The following is a 14,005-nucleotide window of genomic DNA, read 5'->3' as shown; positions in this document are numbered from 1 at the left end:
TTCTCCGGGTCATGCCCACCAATGGATTTTTATTCTCCCCCACGCTGGATTTGGGAACGTGCTGCCTGGCAGAAAGCTGGTCCCTGCGAAGCTCCGGTTCTGCAAGGGAGGTGATGGCAGCACACTGCGAGTAACTATTCCACCCCTAAATTTTGAGGCATATTTTAAGGTTGTGAAACATATTGACTGTGAAATAGAGATAAGAACTGGAGTAGACACAAACATTGTAGGCGTTACTCCCAGTTTTTTGCAACTCCCACTCTGTTGCAAAAATAGCCCAGCAAGGAGCACGCTGCTCTGTGCCATCCTTCAGGGACCAAACAGTGATGGGACCCTGTGCCTGGACACCAGTGGACCGAACCAGAAGCGGAGCTGGGACGTAAAGCACACGCAGAGGTGCTGAACGCCTCATGTTCCTTAAAATCAGTGGAGAGAGATCTTACAAAAAGATCCAAGTAAATCATTTTAAACATTATAGAAATATGTAAAAAGTAGTGATATCATTCCAAAGTGCTGCAAAACCACGTTGCACTGAGCTAGAGCAGTTGCCATCGAGAAAAGGGGCAGTGGGAAGCCGCAGCGGGCGATCACTGCATCCACTCGGTTTGTGTTCACGTTGCCCATGACGCACCCGGTCTTTAGACCACACCTGTGCCGTAATTCCTAAGTGCCCCTAATTCTTTTGCAATTCTAAACCGGAGCAAAATACACTTAATGAGGCGCAGACCAGTTGCAGCAATCAGATCAGACCGGCTGGCTGGCAGCCGCTTACAGATGTGTCTCCTGATGGATGGGGACGTTGTGCAACGCAGGGAGAGCATCACCCGGCCGTGGGTTGGCGGCGGGGAGAGCGCTTGCGATAAGATGCGAGCGTGTCACCTCGGCAGAGGAGAAACTCGCAGACGGCGGCGGCTCTCTGACGGGGGAAAGGGTGCCCGCGACCCCATGGCAGGACCGGGTGAGTACCTGCTGATGCTTCTCCTAAGGGACCCGGGAGCGAGGCAGCAGAGCAGTGGGGATTTGCAGGAGCCAGTCACCACCCTGCACTGAAACCTGCCTCGAACGACCCTCCTCTGCTCCATTTCTTGCTTTTTTTTTCTCTAAAACAGAGAGGCAGATTTCTAATCAGCCTCTTAGCTGATTGCTAAGGCAGGAACAGCGCTAAGGACTAAGGGGTTTGGCTCTTTTCTAGCCCAGGGGGCATTTTGGGTAGGGATTACTGCTTTCATGGCAATTAGTGTGAATAATATCTCTGCATAAATGTTGGAGAGGTTTCAGAGAGGCTGAAGCGGCTCTTCAGGCTCCGATTTGGGGGAGACACAGGATATGGCAGCAGCACTTCACCATAAATAATTGTATTTATTCACAGCGGTCATTAATCATATTTGCCCACTCACCCTGTGCTGCAAGCGAGTTTAACAGGACACGGGGTTGAAAACAAAAAGTGGGTTAAGTCGGAGGAGAAAAGGGCAGAGGAATGGGCTTCAAGTTTGGACACAAAGTTAAAAAGGAGCGGGGGGAAATGCATATTTTCTGCCACTTGAGGGTTTTTTCCTGCAATAGCAGGAACTTGGGACCCCTTGAGTGTGCAGCACCAAACGGGTCCCAGCTGGGGTGGTGGTGGCCCTGGATTTTGGGGCGGGATTTTACGGTGACAGCACAAGGGTGTGCCTGTCGAGGGGGAAAAGACAGTGCCGAGGGGCAACAGCATTCACGGTGGCCAAATCTTTTCTCTGCTCGCCCACAGCCACCGGTATGGATGGTGACGACACCATCACCGTCGAGGTCTGCAAGGAGGAAGATGTTGGGGATGGAGAGTGAGTTCCTGGTGGGGGGTGGGGGAGAGGCCAGGGCCTGGCCTGCTGCCGTGGTGTTGGTTGAAGGAGCGGCATGTTGGCCGTGAGGGACCAAGCCTCGGCTCCCCAGGGTGCCCACCTCTCCGCCTCTCCCCCAGGCTCTGGGAGGTGATGGTGGCTGGTTACCCGGTTCTACTGGTGCGGAACAGGAAGGAGTTCAGCGCCCTGGGCAGCAAGTGCCCCCACTACGGTGCCCCGCTCAGCAAAGGTAACCCTGGCGCTGGGCAGGGCGAGAAGCCACGTCAGGAGGGTCGGCTCTCACCACACACCCCTGGGGGGTCTTCTCTATTGCAGGAGTCTTGAAAGGGCAGAGGCTGCGCTGCCCCTGGCATGGCGCCTGCTTTAACATCAAGACTGGAGACATTGAGGAATACCCTTCTCTGGACTGTCTTCCCTGCTTTAAGGTGACTTCTCGTCTCTTCCTCCTCCCAGCTTGGACCACGTCCTCCCTACCACTCGCATTCATTCACACCCACAAGCTCTGTGTCCCTGAGACCAACTGAAAGCACCCTGCCCTGGACACAGCTCCATTGCCCAGGTCACGCAGAGCTACAGCACATGAGATGATACTTCGGGATCATGTAACTCCCTGTCCTAAGGCTCCATTCAGTCAATGGTGATATCGCTCACAGCCAGCATGGCTCTTTTGGGAAGAAAAAAGGATTTACACCTCTTCCTGAGTGCTCTTGGGATGAGGAGAAAAACTCATGAGCTCCTCAGCATCATTTGACACCCAAGATCCCTACAAGTCACTCTCAGTATATCGGAGACAGATGGCCCACTGGACCAGAACCTCCCAGGAAAGCTCCTATCACAATCTCATGAATGCAGCACTTAAAATGCACTCTCCTTTCACCCCTTCAGGTAACAGTGGAAGACGGAAAGGTGTTTGTTACAGCAAAAAAGAAGGTACTGACCTTACCTGCTGTCACTAAGCACAAGCAGCACCTTGAGCTAGGTATGGTTTCCGCATTTCTCATTTTCTTCTAGGATCTTGAGAGCAGCCTGAGGGTGAAGGACGCAAGCAAGCGTTGCCTTCTCAACCGGGACACAATGCTGCTTCTGGGGGGAGGTCAGTGAAGCGTCTGTACTGTGCCCTCCCCACATACGCTGTGAGCTGTCACTCTTCTTCTCCAGGGACGACTTGCCTTCTTCCTCCTGCTCCATAGTGACCTGTAAGACAACTGAAACGAGCATCTCTTGTAGGTGTGGCTGCCATGGTGTGTGCAGAGACACTTCGCCAAGAGGGCTTTACTGGCAGGATCATCATGGCCACCAAAGAGAAACACGTGCCGTATGACAAGTCCAAACTGAGCAAGGTGCGTATGTGAGAAGGGCAGGACTGTGCCCGAGTGCCACGTGTGAATTAGGGGCATGGCCCACACTCAGGACCAGACTGAGCAATTGAGTGAGCCATTCTGGCAAAGCAGGAGTGCTGAGGCACCCACAAGGAAAAGGGATATAATTTCCAGCTAACATCTCACTTCTTCCTCCCAGAAAATCTTTGATCAGAGTCCACCATAAGCTAGTGATTTTATCTCCTTTCACTGAGTTCTTCCCATCAAAGTTTGAGTTGATGAGTTTTTCTGAGGGGGGGGAGAAGGTGATTGGGATGGGGCAGCGTGGGGAGCTGTGATTTGTTAATGCAAAATTCACCCCTTATGCAAACTTACTTCACAATAAACACAGCAAGAGTATCGCTGTCGGTAAGAAGTGCTTTATTTCATATTTCTGTTTTGTTTCCAGGAAATGAACTTGAAAGCTGAGGACGTCTACCTGAGGAAACCTGAATTTCTCGATGCCCACGGCATAGAGCTCTGGATGGAGAAAGAGGTACAAGAGCAGCTGAGCTCAGTCCTCAATGACTGGTCCTGTTCCTGCCATGGGGAGGGGATTGTGCTACATTTACAGAAATTAGGGCTCTGCCTAAGTACCCGCATTATCTTCTGGGACAGCATTCCAAGGCCGGTGCCAGGGATGGTGTGCTTGCCTTGGGTGTAACACTGATCTGTGCTGCCCATGGACAGATGTGCCCATTCCATGCAAAGCAGGTGACCCTTGAAACTAGCCTTCAGCACACCCCTGAGAGGAACCTAGACTTGGTGCCGTCGTACTTAAGTGCTCCTAAAGCCTAAGACCTGTAGGAAGTGAGAGAGGGGACCCCAGCACTCCTCATCTCACCTGAGTGTCCAGAAACGGGGCATGCAGTCACAGCCAAGCGGAACGGATTGATGTGGCAGGACACCAGTGGACCAGAGGTGCCTGTCTGACCTTTGCCTCCTTTCTCCTGCAGGCAGTGTCGGTGGATTTCCAAAAGCAGAAGGTCCGCTTCATGGACGGGTCCTGTCAGAAGTACAACCAGCTGCTCATTGCAACAGGCAGCCAGTGAGCGCGCAAAGCGTTTGCCACACACAAAATTTTAGACAGGACGAGATGGGTCATCAGTGGGGTGTGGAGATCTTCTAGAGGCGTGCGAGAGGCGGTAGGAGATGAGATAAAAGGAGAGGATGGGATGACACAGCCAAGAGATTGCACGGGTTTGTGCTCCCCCCACATTCCTTCTGTTTCATGTCTGATCACGAGACGTATCTGGATTCTCTCTCTTTCAGCTCCAGCTTCCTCAAAGTCCCAGGTGCAGACCTGCAGAACGTGTTCATTCTCCAGACCCCAGAAGACTCTAGAAAGATCTTAGAGCTGGCAACTGGGAAGAATCTGGTGGTCATAGGCGCTTCATTCGTAGGTACCAGGCTGGAGTGGGAATCAAGCCATCAGTGATAGCATTGAAACCCACTTCTGCTGCACGTGCAGATTAACTAGAGGCCCTCAGGGGAAGTGATGTTCATTCACTACCTGACAGGATTCCTCCCCGGAGCCCTGTAGCTGGTGGGGGTATGTGTTACACAGCGTGCACTTACTCTTTCCTCTGATAGACAGAAACTTTGAGAGCTATAAACACTTCCTGGACATGGATGGAGGAAAATGTGCCTTACGAAAAGGTCACTGTCCTTCAGAGGAGCTGGATTCCCCAGAAGCACTGGGAAAGTGGGGAGGTTAAGGCACAGAAAGGGAGGTATTTCGTACACAACCAAGAGCTGTTCTTTGCATTCGCTAATATCCAGGTCTGGGGAGAACAAAGAACAAGGGGAGCTAAAAACCCGAGCCCAGAAATGCACAGAAGAGCAGTCAAGCACTGGCAGTACATCAGATTTGTTCTCCCCGCCTGGAAGGGGAAAAGATTTCCAAGGAGGAGGGTGCAGGTTCATGCTTGCAGCAGGCTTACCTTGGGCATGCCTTTCCCTTGCAGGAATGGAGATAGCTGCCTTCCTCTCAGACAAGGCTGGTGCCATCTCAGTGGTGGAAAAAAAGGAGTTCCCTTTCCAGAATGCGCTGGGTCCTCAGGTTGGAGGTGTCGCCATGAAGGTTAGGAAAACCTGGTGCTAATTTCTAGGATGGAGAACACATCCTACCCAAGCAGCCCTGTGATCTGCAGCCGCCCAGGCAATCCAGCCCCTGCGCTGCGTCACAACCCTGCATGCCCAGCCACCTTTCTCACATACAGCTCACTGAAGGAGCTCTGCACACATGGTTGGTCCCAATCTCCCTCACGCACACCTCACGCTCCCCAGCTCGGCTTCATATCCAGCCCTGCTTCATCCTAGACCCACCTCACACACCAGTCCTGACCAGGACAGCAGAGTCAGGCTTCCCAGCACCCTGCACCAGCCAGCAACACAAATGAAACCCCTCTGCAGCCTGGAGCAGCAGCTTAGCTGTCTGCCTGGGCTTTGGCTGGGTATGGCTGTTTTTACAGCAGTACAGCCTGGAATTTCCTCGTGGATACTCAAACCAGCTTCCTCTTCCTTTTCAGATGCTGCAAAATAAAGGGGTGAAGTTTCACATGAAAAGAGAACTCTGTGAGCTGAAAGGAGAGGATGGAAAGGTCAGTCATACCATTGTGATCCCTGAACTGCTAATTTTAGGGGAAAAATACACAAACTGAGCTATAACCCAGTGCCTACATCTATGTTTTCCTCTCCCACGTCTAGACCATCACATTTCTTTTCATTGAGCACAACTCTGGGCTCAAAGGGCGCCAGTATGTGTTTGTATCTCAGGGACAACAGCCTGATTTTCTCCTGCATTCCTGGCAACACACGTTAGTTAGACAAGGTGATCTGAACCTGCGGAAGAAAATAGACAGCAAAGAATGAGGCAGCAGGGAGGCTGCAGGAATTAGGACAGAGTTTTTAACCGTTTGTTAACGATTCTTGCTTCCTTCCTAGGTCACAGAGGCTGTTCTTGACAGTGGAGAGAAACTACCTACAGATGTAGTAGTGGTAGGAATAGGTAAGGGACCCCCGTTTCGAGAGGGAGGCAGCTTTGGGAGTGGGGAGAACAGCCAGCAAGCCCAGACCATCACAGTTCATTCCCAGGACTCTTTCCGGGTTGTCATCCAGCCTTTCCTCTTGGCCCCAAACACCTGGAGAAAGTCAGCAGCCCACGAGCAAACACTCGGCATGAGGAAAGGAGCTCAGTGTGCCTTCGGCACGCTTGCTGAGCTCTGTAGCTCACTGCTGTGTTATCAGAGCATGCCTTGTTCTGGGCCCTGGTTTTATTGCCCCTGTGTTAGCTGAGCACCAGCCCAAGCACTGGTCACTGCTGCGAACTGCTCTGCTCCAAGCAGGCTGAACAGGCACATTCTTGCTGGAGGGCCGAGGCCAAGTTTCCTCCCTGCCTTTGCAGAGCTTTGCTGCATTTGTCCTTGCTCCTCTCCCTGCAGGGGTGGTCCCCAACTCAGCTTTTCTGAAGGGCACCCCCATCGCCAGAGATGACAGCGGTGCCATCCTGGTGGATCTGGTAAGTGCCAAGCTGAGTATCCCCCGTCCATACCCAACCCCTTCCCTCTCATCACTGCACTAACTGCTTTTTGTGCCATTAGCACATGCAAACCAACATCCCAAACGTCTTCGCTGCGGGGGATGTGGTCTCCTTTCCCGTAGCGCTGCTCAACGGGGACCGGTCCAGCATCCATCACCAACAGGTGGCTGAGGCCCACGGTGAGACAGCGCAGCCGCCTCGCTTTCCAGCTCCCCTCGGAGATGGGCGTGAAGGGAACGGGGCAGAAGGGACAGCAGGGTAACAAGAGGCAGGGGACGCTTCTTTGAGGACCTACAAGAAAAATAGTTCCTCTGCTGGTTCCACCACAGGTCATATCGCTGCCTTAAACATGCTGAAGAAAGAGAAGGAGTTGCACACTGTTCCCTTCTTCTGGACCACGATGCTTGGGAAAACCATCCGCTATGCAGGTAGGAGGGGGCAGAGAGATGGGAACAGTCAAACTGCTTCCTAGCCCATCTGCTCATCCACCAGTGGGGTCAGGGGCTTGTAAACACACAGCGGTCGCAGAGTTTACCTGAAGCAGCCCAAGTTTTGGATGGGCTGCCACGGCGAGTTTGTGAACCCTCTTGCTGAGCTCTGGGCCTGACGGTTACCCAGAGCTCTTGTTCTTTGCTGATCACCAGTGGTTTAGAGCTCACAAAGAAGGAAGAACTTCCCTCTGTAAGCCAAGGAGAGGCTCAGGGTCATGACGTGGTCTTGCACCTCCGGCTCAGTTCTGCTTGTTCAGGACCTTCATGCCTGCTCCCCAGCCCTGTCCCAGCCCCAGCCCCCTGCCCCAGCCGGTCGCTGTCCCCTCTGCCCCTACCTGCGATGGCACCGAGGTGGGACGGGTGGCAGCCGCTGTAGCAGGGCTCCCTGAGCAGGCTGCGATGCTCTCTCTCGCAGGCTGCGGGAAGGGATACACGGACACTGTTGTGAAGGGCAGCCTGGAGCAGCAGAAGTTCCTGATCTTTTACATCAGGTGAGTGAATCCGTGGCCAGTCTGTGCCTTGACAGCAGCACCCCAGGAACAGGGCACAGTCCTGTCCCTTACGGCCTGCAGAGCTCCTGCAGAAGCTCCACATCCCCTCCCACGGCTGCGCACCGCAGGCAGCTGCTGGCCGTTGAACCAGCAGTGAGATGGTTTCAGAGAAAACCAAAGCAAGGCAGGGAAGGAGAAGAGGATGAGATTCGATGAAGACACCAGCTGGGCAGGGAGCCTGGGACACATCTCCTGTCCCTGTGCCCCACTGCTCCCAGGCTCGATGCCCGGCTCCCAGCAGCGCCAGGCAACCTGCCACAAGTCCCCGTGCACCCTGCAGTAGAAGCCACCCTGCCCTGAGCCCTCCAAACTGCAGCTGGCCTCCAGCCAGGGCACCACGGGGATGCTGCTGTGCTGAGTTATATACACCGAAGAGATCCACATTCTTCCGCTTTCCCTTTCAGGGATGGCTTTGTGACTGCAGCTGCCAGCCTGAACTGTGACCCCATGGTGTCTCTGATTGCCGAAGTTTTATACTCAGGGAAACAAATCTCTAAAGAAGAAGCAGAGTAAGTGACACCCTGACCGAGCTGGTGGGCGGCTCTGTGCTGCGTTCCCCACGCCAGCAGAGTCCGCCCAGAGACACGAAGTCGAGATGAGCTGCTGCCAACCCCCAACGTACCTCTCATTTGCAGGGCCTGCGACGCCTGCAATACAGCCTCGCTGGCAGGAACCTAAGCTCGGTACGGGCCCTGCTGCGAGGGGCAAAGAGTCAACCAAGTGTTAACAGCTCCACATCCTCCCGCCCCAGCACAAGCGAAATAAAATCGTGAGCAAAGCTGAACCCAGTGCCTGCAGCTTGTGCTCGCAGAGAGCCCTTGGCTGCTCGATTGCATGCTGGGGCAAAGCGAAGCGGCGCTTTCGCCTCTCTTGTAGGCAGGGATTTGCTGGGCTGGGTAAGAGGGGGATGCCCACGTCCTGGAGCCCAGCTGAAGGTCTGAGCAGGCAGAAGCAGCCACACGTTCACAGATCCACCTACCCCTCCAGCTCCTCTCGCTGGCTGTTGGCAGGGAGCTTTCATTCAGCACGCCGGTCACGCTGACCTTCTGCTTTGCAAAAGCGCATTTTCCCAGCTAAGGGAGCTGTGACTGAGGCAAGCTGCTCCCCCAGCTGAGAGCTAGACAGTCTGTGTGCAGGAACTTGCTCAAAATACCCTACCCCTAAGGACAGAGGGCCACCATCTGACCTCCGAGCGAGCAGCACCTGCTGCTATTTCTACAGCTGTCTTGAACATTGCATTAGCTGCTGCAGCAATCACTTCCCATCCCCTGACTGCAGCCAGCCTTCAGCAGAGAAATCCCAGCCCCAGCCGGTGTCCCCTCTCCCGTGGTGTCCCTGCCCGCTGGATGTTTCGAGGAGGCAGCCCCATGCTGCAGGAAGCACAGCCTCGGTGCTAGAGGAAAGAGTTACCAGATTTTTGCAAGGCAACAGCAAGCAAGGCTGTGCTTTCTACAGGAAACACTGCACTTACTCACCGGTCACATGGGGCTTTGCAGGATGAAGGGTAAACCCCGAGAACTGGGCAAGTTCCCGCAGGGACACTTACTTTGTCAGCCTAAAACCCCTCTGCTTTTGCATTAAACGCTGGGCTAGCCAGAGCCTGAGCCTGTTTGCTCAGCAGGTGAGATACTGCAATGCTGGTTTTACGTTAAACGCACGAAGTTGCACTCTGGCACCTTCTCATGCACGAATTTGACCTGAAATACGGCATTCTGTGCTTCCTGACCCCAGGGGCATGGTGCTGCTGCTCAGGGCAATTCTCTGCCCTGAAACAGCCACATCTTACCAGGGAAAGAGCTGGTTTTCAGCAGAGCAGGTCAGTCCTTTGCGATGACGGGAGGAAGCAGCAAATCTAAGCATTACCCATACGCTGAGGCACGCAAGGGCGGAGACGCTGGTGGCCAGAGCACACAGCTCCCCTCCATATCAAGCACCAACAGTGCTCCTCTGCATGGGAGGGGGAGCACGGCCAGGGAGCTGCTCCTCCTTGCCCTCAGGCATCCTGCACACACACCCCCACGACTTTTTTTGCACCCTCTGTGCACTCCAGGACTTGTTGAGCACTGAGCAGGTGCCAGCTATTTTGTACGGACTTGCAGCAGGGCAGCTGCAGTGGAAGCGACTGGCTCTGCCTCAAGCTGGAGGTGTTCATCCATGGTTCTCAGGGAGCGATCCGAGGGGGTCCAGCAGCCCCACTCTCTGCAGGTGACAACCACCCCAAAGAAACTCAGCTTCTTGGAGCCATCAGCAAGCACACGCCAAGCAGAGCAACTTTATATAAGGAAGGACGGACCCCAGGACAATAAATTTACTCCACTTCTGACACATAATGGACACCAGGCTGCTCTCTGCACATTGCCGGTGCCAAAACTCGGTAGCAGCCCTGCCTTGGGCGGCTGGAGCCTGGACAGGCAGATTTAGTTGAGACTGTGCAGACGTATTTCAGCACAGGGCCATCCCTCCCTGCCCACCCTCGAAGCTGGGATGAGCCATGCACTTCTTGGCAGGCCCCGAGCAGCAGCACCGAGACACTCCTCTGCTTCCCGGCCACCAAGCCAGCCTGGGAGGTGGTGGTCCCAGCAGTCCTGCAGGAGAGGCACCTCCTGGGGTGCAGAGGCTTCCAGGACCCCTTGCTGGGTCTGAATAGAGACATTTCACCCTACACTGAGATGTAGGAGAACTATACAGCTCCCCTCTTGCCCAGTGCAAGGCAAGGGCATCTCCATCCCTGGAGAGCAGCTTCCAAGTCCCCCTCGGGGCAGTCTTCTGCTTCTGTCCATCAGCAAGGCAGAACCTGGACCACAGAAGAGCCCAGAAAGGTTCACCTGGGCCCTTCTCAGCGCTGCTAGTTCCAAATACCTGGAATTCTGGCGTTGCCCCAGGTCCAGCCGCAGATGGGGCTGCCCAGCCTTGCGGGACAGTGGTTTCCAGAAGAGACGTCTGAGGCCACGCGTGACTCGGCCCTGAGTCACCCGCTCCCGGCAGCCCGGCCCCACCGCACCCAGCCCCGACCCGCACCAGGGCAGCGTGGGTGTGGAGCCAGCCCTCTCCTCTGGCTCCATCCCCCTGCCTGGCATGTTGCAGCACTAATCCTGAGCTCAGCAGCAGGTCAGTCCTGCGAGCTACACCCAGCCTTGGGTCATCACCTCTTTTGCTTGGGACAAACCAAGGGGACCCAAACAACCAACCCTCCAGCCATGGACCCCAATCCAGCATCAGCCAGGGACTGAGCTCTGGCACTATGCGCCCCCCCCCCCTCTCCCAGAGTCCACAGCCCCCACCATCCTCCCACCAGGCAGGTCCAGGCACCCCACAGGCAACAAACTTCCTAAAACTTGAACCGTTGACCAAAACAGAAAAAGTTTAATGCCTCTTTTGGTCTTCTCTAGCCGTCTCTCAGCTCAGTGCCACCCCACCAGTGGGGGGACACATCACTCAACAGCCCCACTGGCAGGGCTGCCTGGCAATCCCCCAGCCAAGGCTCTGTTTGGAGGCGTTGAGGAGACTTCTTCATCCCAGTTAGGCTCATCCTCAGCCCTCAAAATCCACAAGATGCTGCAAACTGGCTTGTCCTGGTTGCTCGGGGCTGTCCCAGTTGACATCCAAGGTGCCGGTGACAAGAAGAGAGTGGCTACATTCAACAGTTCTTCAACTGGCAGCTTTAGCTACTAGAGAAGGACATAAAGCTTGCCACTGAAGAACTGGTGCTGGTTAGCCAGGAGCAGGGCGGTGGGGCAGCACCTGGGAAGGGAACACACACATCAGAGCCAGGATTGAACTGTGACAAGCTGAGCCATCACCCAACCCAAGCAGCAGAGCTGCTCCTCTCTCCCACCCCAGCACCAAGTCTTGATCCACCACCTCGTCCTTCCCCCCTCCACGGGAAGCTCCTCAGGGCTGAGATCCTGCAGGATCACCCTCTCTTGTCGCAGGGGATCTAGAGGCAGCTCCGACCTCGACTCTTCCCATCCCTCCTCTCTCCCAAAGCTTGAGCTCCAGCACCTGCAGCCAGCCCTAAAAAATGCAAGCGACGGGCAGGGAAATCAAGGCCATTTTTCTGCCAGAAAATAAGAGATAAGGCAACCTGCTCCGGCAGGGACCAGCAGCTGTGGCAAGGAGGCTACGGCAGGTAGGAGTTAAGGCATTCCCTGGCTGCTCACCTCGGGCATCCACACTGGCAGGGTCCCACCTGGCCAGGGGCCAGCAGCCGCCTGCCGGGGAAGACACTTTGGCAGGCGGCTGCCGCCAAGCCACTGCCGGAGGAATTTTGGGGAGCGCAGCCTTTTTCCCCAAACTGTGTCATTCTGTCAGAGGATGAGGATGACAACCCCGGGGCCTGATGTGGGACCCTGCCACTTCCCCTTCTGCCTGGGGAAAAAAAAAACACCCTTTCCCACACCGCTCAGTGTTTCAGCTGCAGGGATTGAGTTCTGCGAAACCCCCAGGCGTCATGCCCCGGTGTAGGGGACAGACAGCCCCGGTGTGGGGACAGACAGCCCTGGGAACCCCCACCCCCCGGCAGGCCACCACGGCGGCTACCCTGCACCATCCTCCCGCAGGCATCGCCCCAAAGGCACTGGGGATCCCGGCTGGCCCCAGGCCTTCGCGGGTTCCCGGTGGGTGTCGCGACAGGGGGCTGCGGGGAGGCTGATGGTGCGGGGCCCGGTGGTGGCGGCGGCGGCCGGGGCGAAGCGGCGGCAGCGGCGGGGCCTGGCGGGGATGCCGAGCATTCCTGGCGTGCCGGGTACATCTGGTCCGGATTCCAGCGAGCGGGTCCCGGCCCTGCTCCACCCCCGCCGGCCCGTGAATCAGCAACCGCCGCTGAGGCACCGGCCCCGCCGGCACCGGGGGCCCTGCCGGCACCGGGGGCTCGGGGGGGGGGGGGGGGGGGGGGGCTACCCGTAACAGGGCTCTTCCCCACCCCTTCTCGGCAACGACAGACCCCACCAGCATTGGGAAGGGCCCCGGTGGGAGCTCGCCCCTCTAATAAAACCCGCTGTGTCCCCCGCTGGTGCCCCCCTCCCGGTTTAACCGGGTCACCTCCCCTCCCCACCCCCCGGGCAACGTCTCTCCTCTCGGTAAAACCAATTCACCCTCCACCCTAACGGAGACAGCTCCCCGCCGCCGCTCCACGGTAAAGCCGGTCCCGTCGCTTCCCCCTAGGACACCCCACCGACCTCCCGCCCCCTCCGCTGCCCAGGATGCTCCGATCCGTGCCCACGGCGGGGAGCGGCCTCGGGTCAAAGTCTGCCCAGCCCGGTCCCGGAGTGAAGGTCACCCCCGGGGCGGCCACCGCCCGTCACGGGGCGGCCCCGGCCGCGGCCCCGCCCGCCCCACCGGGACCCCCCGGAGCCGAGACCGCGCCCCGGTCCTGGCCGCAACCACCCCACCCCCTCAACCCCTACCCCGCCCCACCGCCACCGGGGGCGAGGCCGCCCGACCCAGGCGGCGCCCTGGAAGGGTCGCGTCGCGTCGAGCCCAACTCCCCACCGCCACCCTGCCCCGGGGAAAGGTGACCTTCCCCGGCGGGACTACGGGACGCGGTGGGGCTACCGGGCCCCTCGACCCCCGGCAGCCCCGAGGGGGGCTCGGCTGCCCTTAACGCCCGCCCCAGCGCGGCCCCGCCGGACCCACCTGCGCGGCGCGGCCCAGCGCCACCGCCCCGCTGCGGCGCGGCCCGGCCCGGCCCGGCCCGGCCCGGCCCGGTGCCGCCGCCGCCGTCGCCGCCTCCCCCCCGCCACCGCGCGCGCCGGCTCCCGTCTCGGATCAGCTGGCGGAGTCATGACGCAGCCACCCACCGGCCCCACCCCCGACCAATCGCCTCCTGGCACGGGCGACGCGCGCCCCGCCCCCGTCGCGCCCGCCCCCGCCGCGATCGCTGTGCGCTTTCACCAATGCTGACCCAGCACGGGCGACGGCTCAGCCAATAGGAAAGCAAAGCCGGCGCTCTGACCCGCCCACCCCGATAGGGGAGCGCTGGGCTCTCCCCCGGCCAACCGGCGGTTGCCTAGGAAACGGCTGGGCCCGCCCCGCCGCGGGGCATGCCGGGAGGTGTAGTGCGGCGCGGCATTCCCGGCATGCCCCGCGTGCTGTGAGTTGGCATTTTCAAGAGGGTGAAGGAGGCGGCGCGGGGGGGGGGACGGGGGAGGGCGGCTCTTAAAGGGCCCGGCCCTCCCGGCGGGGCGCGGCGCTGTCGCGGGGGCCGCCCCCACCGCCCCCTCCCGCCCTC

The 14,005-nt window shown here is 57.8% G+C and overlaps 1 protein-coding gene across 1 annotated transcript; it reads left to right on the top strand.

The window, feature by feature from the left end:
- Positions 1-1,755: 1,755 nt before the first annotated feature.
- Positions 1,756-8,454, top strand: LOC104350284 (apoptosis-inducing factor 3-like). Its single transcript, XM_086475427.1, has 18 exons — positions 1,756-1,817; positions 1,955-2,064; positions 2,151-2,260; positions 2,721-2,765; positions 2,847-2,928; positions 3,063-3,175; positions 3,603-3,689; positions 4,150-4,241; positions 4,466-4,596; positions 5,161-5,276; positions 5,725-5,796; positions 6,140-6,203; positions 6,637-6,713; positions 6,796-6,913; positions 7,064-7,162; positions 7,641-7,716; positions 8,181-8,285; positions 8,412-8,454. Exons 1-18 carry the CDS (start codon positions 1,756-1,758, stop codon positions 8,452-8,454), a joined length of 1,602 nt encoding a protein of 533 aa, XP_086331553.1.
- The last annotated feature ends 5,551 nt before the right edge of the window (positions 8,455-14,005 follow it).

Source organism: Leptosomus discolor, chromosome 18 (genome assembly GCF_034619465.1).
Source record: "Leptosomus discolor isolate bLepDis1 chromosome 18, bLepDis1.hap2, whole genome shotgun sequence".
In the NCBI taxonomy this organism is placed as follows: domain Eukaryota; kingdom Metazoa; phylum Chordata; class Aves; order Leptosomiformes; family Leptosomidae; genus Leptosomus; species Leptosomus discolor.
This window is presented reverse-complemented; position numbering and strand designations above follow the sequence as displayed.